Raw genomic sequence first — 17,176 nt, forward strand, 5'->3', positions numbered from 1 at the left:
CTTATTTTGAGGCTAGACAAAACAACACTATGCCTCTAATTCAACTGACAAAACAGGATTATACATACAGTGGCAAAAAGTGCACACGAACAGCGACGGGAGTCTTCAGACACAGAACCCCAGCTATCAGGAGGAGGCTCTAAACCGAGAGGGGCGAACTCCAACACACACGTACGCTACTTTATAACATAACAAAAACTGGAAATAACAGATTCACAAGGACATTCCCTTCTCGGCTCCACCAACATTGCAGGAGACTTAGGAGGGAGACAGACACACCAGACGCCACGTGGGTATCAAACACAGAACCCCTGGAAATGTAACGCATTGTTCTCCGCCAAGAGAACAATGCGGAAGTAACCATACTACTCAACCCACCTCGAATACCTCCGACTTAGATCCTCAGGTACCGAAGCTGCGCAACGCTCTCTCATAGGGATAATACCTCCGACAATGCTGTATAGCCTTAGTGCAATACGTACAATAACCGACACTGAACTATGATGGGAACGAAAACACTGCATTTTGAATAAAGTGGCGAAAAAGAAACACCTCGCTATAAATAAACTAACGTAAAGCGGATGTCAGCCTTGGAAACAGCACGCCATGGCGAAATGACACGCCGCAGCGCCAAGAGAAAGTTCCACATACAAATAGGGTGAACATCGTCCTCTCCGTCATGCTTGCCCCAAGCCACAGGAAGTCTGAGCCAATCATCTGAATTACAAGCGGGCCTCAGTACTTCCACCATCCACCTTAAAGCGTCAGCCTACCGCTCCTTACTTGACAAAGCCGTTAACACGAGGCAAAAAATAAACTCGGTGGACGAACAGCTTATGAGAGAAGGGAGCAGCACAGGGTGCAATAAACTCCCACCCTAACATTTGGCCTAGACAGAAAAAAGATTCTGATGGGGGCTGAATCTGTGGATACACTTCTGCTTGTGAGCACACATTTGAGTCCCATGCAGCAATAGAAGAAATTGTTCTGGATTAAAATGTGCATTTTTCAGCTCTAATTGCAGCATTATATGTGGAAAGAGAGGAAGCTGTTGAGCGTTTTTTATGTGAATTTGCAGCTGATTCATTACTGTACCGGAAAGAAAAGTTCCATAGAGGTCCATTATATCACGGTGAACTGCGCCTAATAACTAAAAAATCATGTCATATTTCCGCAAAACTATTGGGATGGTTAGATACACTCAGTGAGCACTTTCCACTTAGAAGTTTGATGCATTGTGTGTTCAGAGATGCTCTTCTGCTGTAATGTGTGGTTATTCGTATTACTGTTACCTTCCTGTCAGCTTCGACCAGTCTGGCCCCTCTCCTCTGACCTCTCCCATTAACAGTGTTTCTGCATGCAGAACTGCTGCTCACTGGATGTTTTTTTTTTTTGGTTTTTTTGCACCATTCTTTTCAAACTCTAGAGAGTGTTGTCTGTGAAAATCCCAGGAGATCAGCAGCAAATACTCAAACCATCCTCTCTGGCACCAACAACCATGCCATGGTCAAAATCACTGAGATCACATTTTTTCCCCATTCTGAAGGATGATGTGAACATTAACTGAAGCTCCTGACCCATATCTGCATAATTTTATGCATTGCACTCCTGCCACATGATTGGCTGATTAGATAATCGCATGTATAAGTAGGTGTACAGGTGTTCCTAATAAAGTAGTACTCTTGCTATGTGGAAACATACTTTAATTTAATTTTTGGGTGGACTGCCCATTTAAATTGGCTCTTAGTTTTCCATGCCTTTAGATCGATGACTGATGCATTTATTTTCCAGATGCTATGCAATGTAACCTATTACTCTTTTAAACAGTCTTTTTCTTTGTGAACCCTGTGAATCAATTTTAAGACAGGATAGGGATTCATTGTATCAAGCTTTAGCGTTACAATTATATGCTGTACAGTTACAATAAATGAAGGCTGTAATTCAGAGCATTGAAACAAATCTTTACTAGAGAGATAGCTGAATAGTTTAATCGACCAATTCCACAATCTGCAACAGTCTAACAGCAAAGAGACAGCAGTGCATGAATTCTTAATTTTCCCCTTCATTAGGTCATACTGTATATACACACTATGTGCCATCTTATCGATTGAAGAATTTGGCAAGCATCAGTCCAATTGTGACTGCAGAAGTCACATGTTTTGCCTAGTAAGAAAATTCTGTACTGCTTTGTGCCTACACCAATTAAGTGTCAATTTAGCAGCTACATTAATGTTGCTTCCCTTTTCAGTTTTTCTCTGGTGCAGAAGGCAGCAGCATGCTGAGAGTGAATAGCGTTGCACTGCACAGCCCTCCAAGCTATCAATCATCTGGCAAGCTCCCCCCATGCTCGGAGAGCCCTCATTGTTAAAATGAAAGCAGATTTCTCCATGGCAACTGGAACCCTATAAGGTTGTTGTCGCTAATCCTCCCAAGCTTACACAATTCTTATTTCTGATAAGAGGTTTTACCAATGCAGTGGAATTCTCATCAAACCCTTCCTTTCCACCCACAAAAGGACTAAAACAGACCCTGCTACGTTCATACAACTAAGAGAGGTAAGAGAGACAACATTCAGCATTATTATTTTTCTTTATTTTCCCAATGTCAAACTTTAGGACAACCGACAGTTTGTTTTGGATGAAAGCAGACTATCAGTAGTTTTATTGTGTGAATAATAGGTGAAAAAATGAACAGCGAGGGGTACATCTGCCTTGACGTGTTGTAAATAGAGGATAACCGGCTGGCTGTTTGTAGAATGCTGAACTATGTTGTGCTTGCGATTAGAGAACGCATACACTATACTTTCTTTTCGCATTTAGATAAAATTCCTGTCACAGCTGTTAATGAGTGCATTTTTAATTATTTGCTGAGGATTTCTGTGAAAATCTGAATCACATAGCATGCAAATGGGTAGATGCTGCACCTGACAAACATATCTGTAGACTTGACATTGCATGTGGACCAAATTCCAGTCATTTAATGCTTATCTGAGAAAAAGAGCTAATGTTTGCTTGTATTTAATATTGCATTTGTTTAGCAATTATATGCTTCCCTAACAAACAATGCGCATTATACACAGAGTCATTAATATCTGCAGTTATTCTGGATTATTGCAACTGACACTATTAGCAGCCATGTCGTTAACAGTGAAAGTTAATGGCTGGCTGCAAAAAAAAATCATATGTGCATGTTCAAGTTATTGAGTCCAAAGCATACTGCAGATTCCATCCAGAAAGCTATGCAGAAAGGATGAGGTTTTCCTTTGTTGTTTTTATTTGCATATTCTCTATTAATATGCTGTGGAAATAATTTTCTATAAAGTGAAACCTTCCCTGCCCCCCGCACAACCCCCTTCCCTCCCTCCCCTACTTCCCCTGGCCCTTTCGTCCAGCTAATCCTTTTGTTGTGGATTTTGGGGCCAGAGTCCTACCCAGACCATCTCCTTCGTATGGGGGCTAATTCAGGTGATAAGTACCCAGTAAGACCGCCTGTCGTTCCCTCACAGCTTGTCAATGTAACTCAGCGTTGGTAGGCGCATTAATCACGCCCTGCCGAACTGCATGCATTCCACCTCCGCTGGTAAAAATCCCCCCCCCCTCAATGTCCCTCTGTGAAGCTCCAGTCCAGCAGGCGGAGGCCAGGGCACGTGAAACCCGGGCCCCCCGAATCACCAGTCATGCGTCTCTGGCCCCGCTCCTTCCCCCTGGTGCTCCTGTGCCTGACGGAGGGCATTCTGGGAGTGTGGGGGCACCAGGACAGCTACCTGCAGGACGTCCTGCAGGCCCTCCCCCTGGGGGACCCCACACGGATGGACAGGAACCAGACGAAAATCCTCATCTCCAGCCTCTTCCATGCCGTGCAGTGTCCGGACAGGATTGCTGGCACACGGGAGCAGTGTGAGCAGGTCAGACGGTCCTGCTCCTGCCCTTACTCTACCACCCCTGGACTTCCTCCCACTTTCAATAGGAATCACCTATAGAATGCCTGCTGAATGGATTTATTTATTTGTTTTTTTTATATAATTGGTGAAAATGGATGAATTGGCATTGCACGTGGATCTCCTTTCTTTTCCTCCTTTCACACTAGTATTCTGCACTGGTCTGAAAGTATGTTTGGGATACAGAAAGAAAACATATGAATCGAATGAGAAATATGTTTGAGAAGTGGACTAGAGTTTATTGATAAAACAGTATTGAAGTTCATCTTTCTGTGTGCATTTGCTTTAGAGAGGTTAGTCATTAACATCTTTGCAAGATTCCATTCTCTGTGTGCTTTATATCCAAATACTGGATTTCTCTGAACATTTAATAGAGTGTTTCAAAGGTTAAATTGATATATTCGTAAGTTTTAAATAAAGAAGAATGAGCGTCCTTGAGTAATTATAGTTTCGCAGTGTACGCTGACATTTGATTGAGGCTTACATCACTGGCAATGCCAGTGTTTCAATCCGCCTCCATAATAAGTGCCCTGCTCTTTTTGGCAGCGTAGATGGAGGCTGTCTGCATAGTCCGGAGTGGTTCAGTCCTGATATTGTACATTGTCAGAGAACAGTGAGGCAGATTTACTGCAGTGCTCTTCTGGTCCTATACCCTTCGCTCCTTTTCCCACAGTGAATTGTTTAAAAGGGAAATATTTGCAGGCTCAAGCGTTTCACCCACTTCAGTGAGACTGTGTGAATCTGCTGCTTTTGGCAGAGGCCAGGGCACAACTGCACATATTCAGCTCGCTAAAAAGCTGGCTCTTCACAATCCAAGGTGCCATGCAAGGCTAGGATGACTGCCAAGATAAAAAAAAAGGGCTTTTGTCGGGGGCATAATGAACTAGAAAAATGAATTCTCTTTACTGAAATATTTTTGTATATATAGATTTTTCCTGGATTCAAATAAATGACAACAGCATAGTTAGCAAATGTGTTCTGGTTGGAACCCCTGGTCATTTAATGTAATCCTGATTTGCTTCAGCTTAGTATACACCTGATTGCATATGAATTCCCTTTCATCAAATTAAAAGCAAATGGTTGCGTTGTGGTTTCAAAGATGTTCATTGGAGCTAAGATGCGCTTTATACACATTTGTCTTTGGCAATCCTATCATGGTCTACAACAAAGCATGGTCACACAGTGCAGTGTAAAGTGATAATACAGGAAGTGGTACAGGAAGTTCCTTGTGCAGGCTTGGTGGTTCTCACTTCCTTGTGGGATCCTGGTGAAGCCTTTGAACTGCACTTAGCAGGCAATGCTCTATCGTCATGTTCAGAATGACAGCAGGTATGTGCTGCAGGCTTAGCACTTATACCAAAGTACTCACTTCAGTAGTTAAAACGGCGAGCCGTTATACAATTTTACTGAACTTACCATTACCACTTACCATAAAACCTATTATTTTCAATTTTTCTAAAATTCAAAAAGACTTTCAAGAAGTTACTTTGGTTTTCCAAACAAATCATACATCCAACTTGAATATATTTGTTTTGCCAGCTACCATGTTACCATTATGATGTCAACACGAAGAAGTGGACTGCATATCTTAAAAAAGTATTATAGGGATAGTTCACATTTTTACAACCAGGTCTGCTGAGTTTCTCATCATGAATAATATAATAACTTGGGGACAAGTGAGGTTCAAAGTACTCCTACATTGAGTTTGTGCAGCTCATTCTCTGTTAGCTGATAGTCTTTTTAGCCAAATAATAGCCAGATAACATGGATTTAATGGGGGCTAAAATTCACTACTTGACAGCTGTTTAAAAAAAACAGTATCTATAAACCAAACTTAAATTAACACTAACAATAGAGATACAGTATGTTTATTTGATTTTTTATGAACATTTCAGCTAATCTCCAACATTCTTTATGCATGTTTTCTAGACAGATACTTGAAAATATCCCCCATTTAATCTTCTTGAAGTTTTTGTCTTAAACCTTTAGTCAGTGGCTGTTTTTGCCAGCTTGTGGCTTAACAGGGCTCTTTCTCGTTAAGTAGTTTAAATGTTCAGGTCCTTCCCCCTAAATAACAGTACATTATTAATTCAGCATCATAGCTGGTAAACAAGGTCTTTAGTTGATCAGATTCCACTTTCCTTCACATACATGAGAACAAGCCCTCCCAAAATGCTGTGCTGTTGCGGTTGCAGTGCCTGACAACGGACACGCTGCTCTCAGTCCTGGAGGAGGATGGCCGGGAGTATCTCTCCGAGGAAGATTTCCAGCGGCTTTCCACTGTCCTGCTGTACTACACCCTCAACATGAAGGATCTGTGTGCCTCCAACTACTCCTCCAGCTCCCAGGACTACCAGTACTACATCTCTGCAGTGATGAACCTACACCCTCAGGAGGATGACGAGTTCCTCTCCCCGAATGAGACGGAGAGCGCCCTACAGCTCATCAACCAGTACTACCTGCCCTCCACCTCCAATCAGGTGAGCACTGCTCCATCAACACACTGAGCGCTGCACCATCAACATAGGACTGGACCATAACTTATTTTGTTGTGTTTGTTGAAATATACATGTACAGTGTGTTTTTGAACTCCAGTGAGTTTTGGTAAATTAGGACTGAATCATTCTTCATTCACTCAGTGCACCGATGCCTCGTCCCTGATGGAGGAGGTGGACATCCTGGATAGCCAGGGAGCGGATTTCACCTCCATATCAAGGCTGGCTGGGGCCATTATCGCCCGCGTTCTCCAGGGGCACTGTTTCAGCAAGAGGAACCTCCCCTCCCCCGGATTCTTCACTGACTTCATATTTCAGTCCCTCAACCGAACCAGCGGCCTTGATGTTATAGGTGATTTTAATTGAAAATCAAATAGAGAAAAACATACGGTATTACACAGCAGGAAGAGTCTGTTACAATATCACATCCATCTGATTCAGAGCATTCATTTTCAATGGGAAGGTACTGTGCTGTTCTGAGGGAAGCTGTCGTGTTCCTGTTGACCCTCTAGATTTAGAAGGTCTGCTGCACCAACTTGGAGTAGGAGGGGCAGGGGCTATTCATGTGCACAGTCGACAGAGGAGGAGTATCATAGGCTCTTCCCAAAAGCAGAGACGATTGGACGGCTGCACTCAGGAGCCCAGCGCGGATTGGACACAGGTGAGGGTACTAAGTATCATATGTCCAGGCAAATAACAGTATTGAGACTTTTCTGACCTTGTATGTATATCATTCTCAAAATTAATTAACAAATGTAAATATTTGTAAAAAAAATTCCTGAAGTTATTTGTTGAAATGCCCACGTCCCCTCTTTATCCTTGTTATGTGTATACTAAATAATCAATCTGTAATTTGAGCTTCAAATGTTAATCCTGTTCATTTTAAACTTGAAAGGTAGGAATTTGTAGCACATAGGGGTGATGTAGCACTGTGACAGTTTTTCACAATATAGATACCAGGAAATTTTGTACTGACTAGTTTAGGTGATGACATGTATTACAAACAAATCTATGAGACAGCTTACCATGCCCAACAGTACACTGTGAGCTACTCTCATTTCTGGAAATGACGGGAACCAGAAGAACCGCACAGCTTGCTGCAGATTTGATATGAAACTGTGTAATGGCTTTGTGTTCCTCCTTGACTTTGTCTGTTCAATGCCCTTGTTCTGTGTGCACAGGTCTGCTTTTCAGCCAGTCAGCTGGTGGATATTTTCGTGCTGGACCCCCACTCGCCTATCTCCAAAGAACACTTCAGGCACATTTGCCCAGCCATCATCCAGCAGTTGCTAGGCGACGTGTGTGCTTCTGCAGAGAGGAAGCCTCTGATTTCTCCTCCGAGCGCCATCGAGAGTAAGACCTCCTGCTCCAATCACAAACCCCTATCTGTAAATCATCATTCTCTCTGTGAGACGTACACAGCACCTCCACAAACCCCTATCTGTAAATCATCATTCTCTCTGTGTGATGTACACAGCGCCTCCAAAAACCCCTATCTTCAAATCATCATACTCCGTGTGAGACGTACACAGCACCTCCACAAACCCCTATCTGTAAATCAGCATTCTCGCTGTGACATGTACACACCTCCACCTCCATCTACACCCTCCATGGGGCAACATTGGCGGTAAGAGCATTTGTCTGGAAGTCGGAGGGTTGATGGTTAAATCCCTCCCTGGGTGTGTCAAAGTGTCCCTGAGCAAGATACCCAATTGGTCCTGACGACACGGTTGGTGCCTTGCATGGCAGCCAATCACCTTTGGTGTGCGAGTGTGAGCATGAATGGGTGAATGAATCAATTGTACTGCGCTTTGGATAAAGGCACTATATAAATGCTAACTATTTACTATCCACACTCCCCTATCTGTAAATCATCATTCTCTCTGTGAGATTTTTGTTTCAGAAATGTAATGTGTGCAGCTGAACTGTGATCAGTAATATATTAAAGCAGTACTGTAGTAGTATCAAAATTGCAACAATGTCGATATAAAACAGTATGTTTGTGATAATGTAATGTTACTACAGTAAAATGTTAACTTTCAATTCCATTTTAATTCATAAATTGCTTTTTACATGCAGTATTATATTACAATGAAATTGCATGTAAATGTAGGTAATACTGTTATTAACATTTATAACATGAAGAAGCATCATCAAAAATGAGGAATTCATGTAGTATATTTCTGGAGTGCATTAGGCTAGCATCCCTATGCCATTACATTTTGAGGGGAAATGAGTCATCTTTTAAAAACAGGATTTCCAGACAAAGCGGATCTAATTCGCTCTTCTCGTTTCAGGTGGGAATGAGATAAAAATAGTATCAAAAAAGCTTTTCATTTGAACCATGCCACTATGACTCACAAACAGGCTATGGGCACAACTATCAGGCGGAAGAGAGCATAGCTTCTCATGCCTTCTGCACGGAACAGACAGCAGGTCTGTCGCGGTTTCCCATCGCTTGACCATGTAGACTCAGCTGTTCTGTACAGTATGTTCCTCTCACCGCCTCACCATCACTTCGTCATTTGAATGCCGTTGGGTCATGGCTGCCCAGACTATGAGTAAGCAGTCCAGGGTTTAATCAGCCTAATGCTTGAATTAATTACACATTCTCACTCAGCGATTGCGTCACATTTGTGTCCCTGAGAAAATAAAGTAACATCGACAGACAGTCATCGCACCATTTGGCTGGAAGTTTGCATCTGTTTTACCACGGAGGCCTGCTAGAGGTGCCGCAGGCACACTGTAAGACCCCTGTCCCCACCCCTCTATCTCTGCAGAGTATGGCTACAGCACGGTGGCCGTCTCTCTCATCACCCTGGGCTCCATGATGGGCATCGCCCTCATCTTCTTCAGCTCGTGCCAGGAGACCTACGCCCTGCTGCTGCAGCTCTTTGTGGGCCTGGCTGTGGGCACGCTGTCTGGAGACGCCCTCCTGCACCTCATCCCACAGGTGGACGCTTTAAAGACACGCTCACCTCACGCTCACAGATATGTATCGTGTACGAAACTCGGCTTCCACGCTGAGACATATTTAACAAGAAAGAAAAAATGAACAATTGCATTTAAGTGCTTAATATATTACAATGGCAGCAATAATGACAGTATGATGATAAGTTATTAAGTCATTATTAGTCATTATTATTATTATTATTATGTAATTATAAATGTAAAATATAAAATGGTTATAAGCATGTTGATACTATAATTAAATAGTATTGTTGCATGTAAAATACCGATTTTGAGTGGTGCGGTCTATGTTTCCCCTGCCTGTGAAACAGGGCGATTCAGGAAACAGGCGCTCTATGTGCTATACACTCCAGGTCATGTCTCTGTGATGATGAGGAACACACATTGAATTAGACCAAAAGAAACTCAGACCAGACATCTGCTTGTGAATATTCATTAGCTGCGAGGCCATTGCCTGCCCGTTTATCATTCTAGGTTCTATGCATATGCATAGATTTGTAGCATCTAATGATTCTGAGGAAAAATATATAGTCCTGACCTCTCATGAATATTTATTTAGAGCAGTACAGCCCTTTAGTCAAAACTGGAGGAACTGCTATAGGCTCTGGTGGTGATTGACTGTCTCTGACTGGTAGATTTACTGTCGTTCTAACTGTGAATTAGTGTTAATGGAAGTAATGGAAGTACTCTTAGTGTTAATGGAAGTACTGGTGATGATGGGGCATGACCCAACACTGACCCACAAAGAAAGCAAATACCATGAAAGCACACAATGCTAGTGACCTATGGAAACAGTGTGTCAGCAATTTCCCTTTACTTCTTTACTGAATAGTTATGTTTCTGAATTATTGATTGAATTTTGAAAGACTGCTGCTTGATTGCTTACACAATGATGCAGGTTTTTTTGTTAATCATACTGCTTCCTCTATTCATATAAACAAACATTTTCCCATTCTAATTATATGTATTTGTATTATTGTATTACTATTATTCCTGCTGTTACTGCTTTGTGTTGTGCTTCAAATGCCAGATTCTGATTCATTTTTAAGAGGTTCAGTAATGCTCCTGGTTCCCCTCTGCTCCAGATCCTGGGTCTTCATGAGCACAGTCACTATGACGACCAGCATGCCATGGAGAACAAAGACTACCTCTGGAAGATTCTGGGAATCATAGCGGGAATTTATGGATTTTTCCTTATTGAAAGAATATTCTCTCTGGTCATGCCAACATATGGCCAGGTGAATCCTTTTTAAAATCATAATAATAATTTAAGAACATTGTTAAATATTGCTGGTTGTATTTTAACATGTGCATGCTTAACCAAATGCTATTATGATTATTTCTGTATCTTGTTTCTTCTTAATTCATCCATGTTTTGAAATGTTAGACACAAGCCAAATTCAATATAAATTCACATGAGTGCACATTTTGGTTGGTAATATGTTTTGTTGTATGACTGGTAAAGTTATAGCTTTAGTTTTATCGATGGTTTTTCTTTAGACTGTATTGCCACAGGAGTGCACAGTTGAATGTGTGCTGAGCAGTGGAGTGATGTTTTTTGTAGTTTTCCTGTGTAAGAGTGCGTGGCTCTGGAGCGGCTGAGCCAGCCCGGCGGTGTTGTCCTCGGACACCGGGGGGGTGTGCGCAGACTCACGGTGTCCTCTTCTTCTGGCAGGGCCACGTATTCGCCAACCAGCACAGCCATTCCCACGACCTCTCTCTGGAGCTGAACGGCCAGGCGCAGAGGGGAAAGTCCATCTCCACCATGCAGCTGGTGAGTGACGACGGGTCTTGTGGCTGACCTCGCAGTGCGGGGGTGGCGTGCCCCCTTACCGCTCAGGAAGACATGGGGGTTTGACCTCACGACTTACCAGCAGCTTATTCAGCAGCCCTCGTTCTGGATCTGACACACATCCAGCGAGGATCCGCTCCCATTGGACGAGGCCGGGAGCCCACGGACCAACCCTGGTGGTCACGTTCTGTGTGGGATCAGGGGTCTTCCACATCTCCTGAATTATTTATGACCAATCCCTGGGAGCAGATCCTACTGCACGGCCCTTCTGGATAACTGGATGTTTGGACAGAAGGAGCTCCCTCATTACTGATGGCTCTCTGATCGTTGGGAAGGGAGCTGTGAAACACCCGGACTAAGACAGGGCAGACTGAAGCTGCCCAGGTCTGTACTTTCATGATGCTGTGATGTCATCGGCCCCCGGCCCCCATTCACCCAGTCGGTGCAGCTAAAATAAGACCTAATGACAGCAGCAATGCCTGTTCCCCTGCCACTGCCCACCACTGCCCCCTGACCTTCCTGTGTCTTCCCTCCGCCCTCTGCTCACAAAGCGTCCGTCAGTGCTAGCGCATGCCGGGAATGTTTAGCAAACCTGTCACATTCGGCAGATGACATGAAAGCGGAGGAGGGTGTGTGTGATGTGCCAAGATGCTGTCGTCAGTAGAAACCGTCTTGAACCATAAAACTGTACAAAATGAAACACAACTTCAAGGATTTTATCTTTTTTTTTTTTTTGCCTAGATTAAACAGTATCACTGGAGCGCGGATGAAGCGATTTGAACCATCATGTAAATTTATGCAAATTGCGCATCGCAGGAAATCATGGGAACGGAGCATAATTGTCAAGTGGGTGGCGGAGAAAGTGGAGCGGGCGATGGGTGAACAGGGCCCCCGGCGAGCAGGTTGAGTCATCCCATCCTCACGCAGCCTGCGTGGGGGAGCGATAAGTCCCGGGCGCCGGTTCAGGGACCCAGTGCGTATAAAAACGGCTCCAGCGCACGCTCCAGCTCAATGGCTGTTTAGGAGAGGGGGCGACTCTCGCACCGCCAGAACTTCACCAGCGTCATGCAACATGGCTGGTGTTCAGCAGATGAGAGAGAAAGACTGAAAATTTAGCGGTGGAAGTCTGGAAAAGTGGCTCTTGCTTCTTGCAGTGTGGGCGTGTGAATTCATGTCCCCAGCATTCAACGGTTTAGTGCTGAGTGACAGCAAAGCAGCCACACAACAGTGGGAAACAGTCTTTTTGTAGGCATTTGCTGCATCACTATTAGTGGTATGAATATTTTCAATGTTTCTACATGATGAGAGCTTTGTCGTGAATTTAAACACTCTTCTTTTCTCATGTAAATTATGTTTTTAGTGAAATATCTTTAAAATAAGAAGAAAAAAAAAGTATCCTCTGAGTCAGGCAGTGCTGGGGCAGCTGCCATCCGGCCTCTTCTTTGAAGATAGGAAGGGAAGCAAATGTACAGCGACAGTTGTCACGAATGCTTCCTGGGACAATGCGGCAGCTGTGTGTGTGTGTGGGTGTGTGTGTGTGTGTGTGTATGTGTTGGGGGTAATTGTCATTGTCAGTGTTTCACGTTGGTTGGTGATGAGAATGTCACTGACTGAAAATCTGTAAGTCTCCAGTGTTGAGTTTTCTAATGGGAACAAAGTCACTCATGGTTCTGGAGATCTCGTTTCTATTACCAAGACCAGAATACTGTACCCAGATAGCCAGATTGTTTTGTGTATTTAGTTTTCCATAAAGAGTGCTTCTTATTATGTAAGCCACTGGCTGGCCATAATGCTTGCGTTATCACATCATAGGGAAGCCTGGAGGACTCGGATTGTACTGAAATACCCTCTGATGAACCAGACATAAGGATTCCTACACGTCCCCAGAGTAAGAATGCCCGTTGCTTCACTTTATCCAAAACAAGCTCTTTTCCTTTTTCTATAGATCTGCAGAGGTCATTATGAAGCTGAATGTACTCTGCCAGGCTGAAATGAAGGCAGTGATAATGAGGGTTGTCTGTTGTGTGTGCCGCTAACAGACTCTTGCTTTGTTGCCCAGGACAAGGGGTGTCGTTGCTGGCCATGATGGTGATCGTGGGTGACAGCCTCCACAACTTTGCGGATGGCCTGGTTGTGGGGGCGGCCTTCTCCTCTTCGTCCGAGACCGGCATGGCGACCACAGTTGCCATACTCTGCCATGAAATCCCACATGAAATGGGTAGGGTTTTTGGTATACCTGTCTGGAGGGTGAAACTTAAAACCCTGAAGAATGGGGGCACTGCATGGCATTCGCATTGTCCCTGTGGGACACTTTACCTGACCAACAGGTCAAGTAAACTCAGGGAGCCAAGCAACATGCTTTTCCCCACAGGGCGACAGTTGCTGGACACTGCAAGTTCCTGGAAGGTGGCAGTTGGAAAAACTGAAAAAAACACAAAAAATAATAAATCAAAATATGTTAAAAGTGTTACAGTTTTATAATTTTTCTTAGAATATATATGAGAATATATACACTTTAAGACGTGTTCGTATGGTTACGAAGAATTGACTAAATTGAGATTTTTTTTTTTGATTTCAGCTTGTCTTTAAACCAATGCAACGTGTGGTCAGATGCACGGAACTTAAAAATACGAATTTATAAATCTGATGCTATGACTCACACTAGGGATGCTTCTTTTGTTTGCTGTATTTAATTTCCCAGAAACTAGAAGATGAATTTCAAGCTCCATTAAGAGACATACTGCATGTTAAATGGTTGGCATTTATATAGTGCCATTTATCCAAAGCGCTGTACAATTGATGCTTCTCATTCACCCATTCATACACACACTCACACACTCACACACTCACACACTGACGCCGATTGGCTGCCATGCAAGGTGCCGACCAGCTCGTCAGGAGCATTTGGGGGTTAGGTGTCTTGCCCTTAGGTGTCAGGGCCACTTCGACACAGCCTGGGCGGGGGATCGAACCGGCAACCCTCCAACTGCCAGACGACTGCTCTTACAGCCTGAGCCATGTCGCCCCCCTATGTTGCATGTTAAATGACAACAGCCAGGCATACTGCTGCTTTTGGTATACTAAGCCTGAGGTCCTCTGCCTGACTGGAACCAGGCCTGATACAGTGTGCTGCAGTAGTAATCTCTGTGAGGAAAGCGTAATTCTCTGATGAATGGCCTCTTTCTTTTCTTAATCTCTCTTCTCCCTTACTCATCTCACTGCTCATTTTCATTATCTCTCCCCTCCTCTCTCCCCTCCACTCTCCCCATCCTCTGCTCATATTTTCTCACCGTCTCTCCTCTCTTCTTCTCCATATCACTTCTCTACCCATCTTCTCCTTGTCTCTTTGTCTGTTCTCTCCTTTCTCTCTCCTCTGCTGCGCCTCTCCTGCTATCTTCCTCACCTCTCCTCTCTTGCTTTTCTCCTCACCTCTCCTCTCCTCTCCTTTCCTCTCCTCTCCTCCCTCCCCAGGTGACTTTGCGGTTCTCCTGAGCTCAGGGCTGTCGGTGAAAATGGCGGTGCTCATGAACTTCTTCAGCGCCCTCACGGCCTTCCTGGGCCTGTACATCGGGCTGTTCGTGTCCGGCGACGTCCAGGTGCAGCAATGGATCTTCACCGTCACCGCTGGGATTTTCCTCTATCTGTCACTGGTAGAAATGGTGAGTCAGCGGGGAACCGTTAACCCACTCCCGTCAGCTCTCAGATTAGATCTGAGGTCCTCAGCAGTGAGTCACGGCTCCACGCTAAAGACACGACCGTTATCTCAGCAGAGCTAGGAGAAAGTGGTCCACACCTGACGGCTGGAGTTTTAGGATTCTTCACTCTCTCATTTTGTGACGTGGTGGCTAGATTCTTTAACCTCTCACGTGATTCAAATCAGTTTCCAGCTCCCACACAAACTCCCTCCATTTTTAAAATGCAGTAGTATTTTTGGTGTCTGCAAAAACCATAATTCTCTGGGGTGAAGTGCATAGCTTATGCTATAAAAAATCTATCTATACAAAACTCAATTTAGTCCTAAACGGCACTTAATCAGTGTCTGTGAAACCGGCCCTATACTGTATGTTTAAAGAGTTGCACAGGGAAATGTTCAGTGCTAATTCAACTCTAACCGAGTTCATATGAAACCAACAGAGTAAAATGTGCTTGCGAGTTCCTTCTGGGTTGCAACTTCAGCTTCTTGTGCACTTCCAGCCCAACTTCTCTCCTTTTGGAGAGGGAACTGGTTTTGATGGCACACACACTGCTGCCACACTAGGGTTGCCAAGTTTAGAATTTGTCAAAACCGTACAACACTCACAGCTGAAAGTGTAATCATTAGTCACTGATTAAATTTCACCAGTCTTCCATCAATTTCTCAGACTGGACAGTCAGGAAAACGAACATCTGGTAACCCTATTTCACACGCGAGACAGGTGTGCTGGAGACAGATAAATGACAGGCCCTCTGCCCTCTCTCTCTCGCTCTCTCTCTCCCCCTCCCCCCTCTCTCCCTCCCTCTCTCTCTCCCTCCCTCTCTCTCTCTCTCTCAGCTCCCGGAGATGAGCCATGTGAAGACACAACGGCCATGGCTGATGTTCCTCCTGCAGAACCTGGGGCTCCTCCTGGGATGGGGGTGCCTCCTGATCCTGGCTCGGTTTGAGCACAAACTCAAGTTCTGAGGGAAAGACCTCACACATGCCATAGAGCAGTGGTTCCCAAACCTCTTCTCGTGGACCCCTGGGGGTCATTCCAGGGGCACTGAGTAAAACCCGGATGCCCCCAAACCTGAAACACGGACTAAAGTAAAAAGCGCTGTTCTGTGTTTTACTCTGTGCAGTTATCTGGCTAACTCAAATAATCCTGCTTCATGGAAAGACCCCCTGATGCAACTAATCGACGGCTTGGTTAGTTGTATCAAGGGCATGGCAAGGTGTACCAGGTGTGCTTGTGGTGGATTCATATCTAATGCTTGGATCTGGCTGGGGATAACCAAGAAGATGTTTGGGAACCACTGCCATAGAGAACATAAATGATGAGCCGGTGTTTATCTTTGCTTTTTTAAAAGGAACCTTGTTTCTAGTATGTCGCAGAAATGTACCGAATTACATGTACTGTACATACAATAGGTGAGAAAATATAATTGTAAAAAAGGTCTTTTTTCAAAAAAAGTGTAGAAGTCTCACATGTTTTATGGGACTCTGAGTATTATGGTGGGTGACTATACTATTGTTAGCAGTTCAAGATTAATTCAAACTGACTTGCTATAGATAGCTGACAAAACATGACAAGAAAACATCAAGATAAACATTGTCTATGCTTTTGCAGGGAAAAAAAATCACCATTATAACTATCGGTACTGGGAAACAGATGTATACCGCAGATGTTTGCCTCATTGTGTGTAGTGAGTTGTTGTATTTTGTGACAGGTACAATGTAGGATAAATGGCCTACTTTTATACTGCTCAATGCCTAGTGATGACCAGTTAGGTGTTTACAAGGCCAGTTAAGGTGGTTCTGATGCCAGCACCTGTCGAGGGTTCTCGAGATCTTTGAACTGCAGGCAATAGAGGAGGAGAACCAATCAAAATGTACTGTAAGACTGCCTTCGTTTCCTCCGTGCAGTGCTTGTAGATTCAGTGTTAGACACATGTCTGTTTATGCTGCTGGTTTTTTCCACCTTATATCTCTTTTTTATAAATAAAAATTGCGAATGTACAAGAAAGACGCTTCAGGGGACCACCTTAGACACCTCTAGCACACACAAAAGACAATCAATAAAAAGTTTTTGTAATGCTTTCTCGGACTTGTTTTGTGAATCGCAGCCCAGTGTTCGAATGCCCGCGGGGTTTGATGAAGGCGTCTTGTCGGGGAGAGAATAAGAAGTGTTGGAGGACTCGCTGTTCTGCTCTTTTTGCCGTCAGTTGTGCAGAGAACAGAGAACCAGTCTTCTCCTTTTCCGGTGAAGAGCTCCTATTGTCCTCCGCAACCTAGCGTGTGGGTGA

At 44.1% G+C, this 17,176-nt stretch overlaps 1 protein-coding gene across 1 annotated transcript; it reads left to right on the forward strand.

The window, feature by feature from the left end:
• The first annotated feature begins 2,269 nt into the window (after positions 1 to 2,269).
• Positions 2,270 to 16,970, forward strand: LOC133125821 (zinc transporter ZIP12-like). The gene is made up of 13 exons (XM_061237481.1): positions 2,270 to 2,555; positions 3,617 to 3,904; positions 6,133 to 6,417; positions 6,577 to 6,784; positions 6,945 to 7,093; positions 7,614 to 7,785; positions 9,213 to 9,385; positions 10,488 to 10,640; positions 11,078 to 11,176; positions 13,007 to 13,082; positions 13,254 to 13,412; positions 14,666 to 14,853; positions 15,726 to 16,970. Exons 2-13 carry the CDS (start codon positions 3,677 to 3,679, stop codon positions 15,852 to 15,854), a joined length of 2,019 nt encoding a protein of 672 aa, XP_061093465.1. The 5' UTR covers positions 2,270 to 2,555; positions 3,617 to 3,676; the 3' UTR covers positions 15,855 to 16,970.
• Positions 16,971 to 17,176: the final 206 nt, after the last annotated feature.

Source organism: Conger conger, chromosome 4, assembly GCF_963514075.1.
Source record: "Conger conger chromosome 4, fConCon1.1, whole genome shotgun sequence".
NCBI lineage: Eukaryota > Metazoa > Chordata > Actinopteri > Anguilliformes > Congridae > Conger > Conger conger.

Excerpts from the sequence above, each read along its gene's own strand:
- LOC133125821 (XM_061237481.1), top strand. The coding sequence starts at position 3,677 with ATGCGTCTCTGGCCCCGCTCCTTCCCCCTGGTGCTCCTGTGCCTGACG. Across the intron at positions 6,785-6,944 it reads CAGCGGCCTTGATGTTATAG|ATTTAGAAGGTCTGCTGCAC; the intron begins GTGATTTTAATT and ends TTGACCCTCTAG. Across the intron at positions 10,641-11,077 it reads TCATGCCAACATATGGCCAG|GGCCACGTATTCGCCAACCA; the intron begins GTGAATCCTTTT and ends TTCTTCTGGCAG.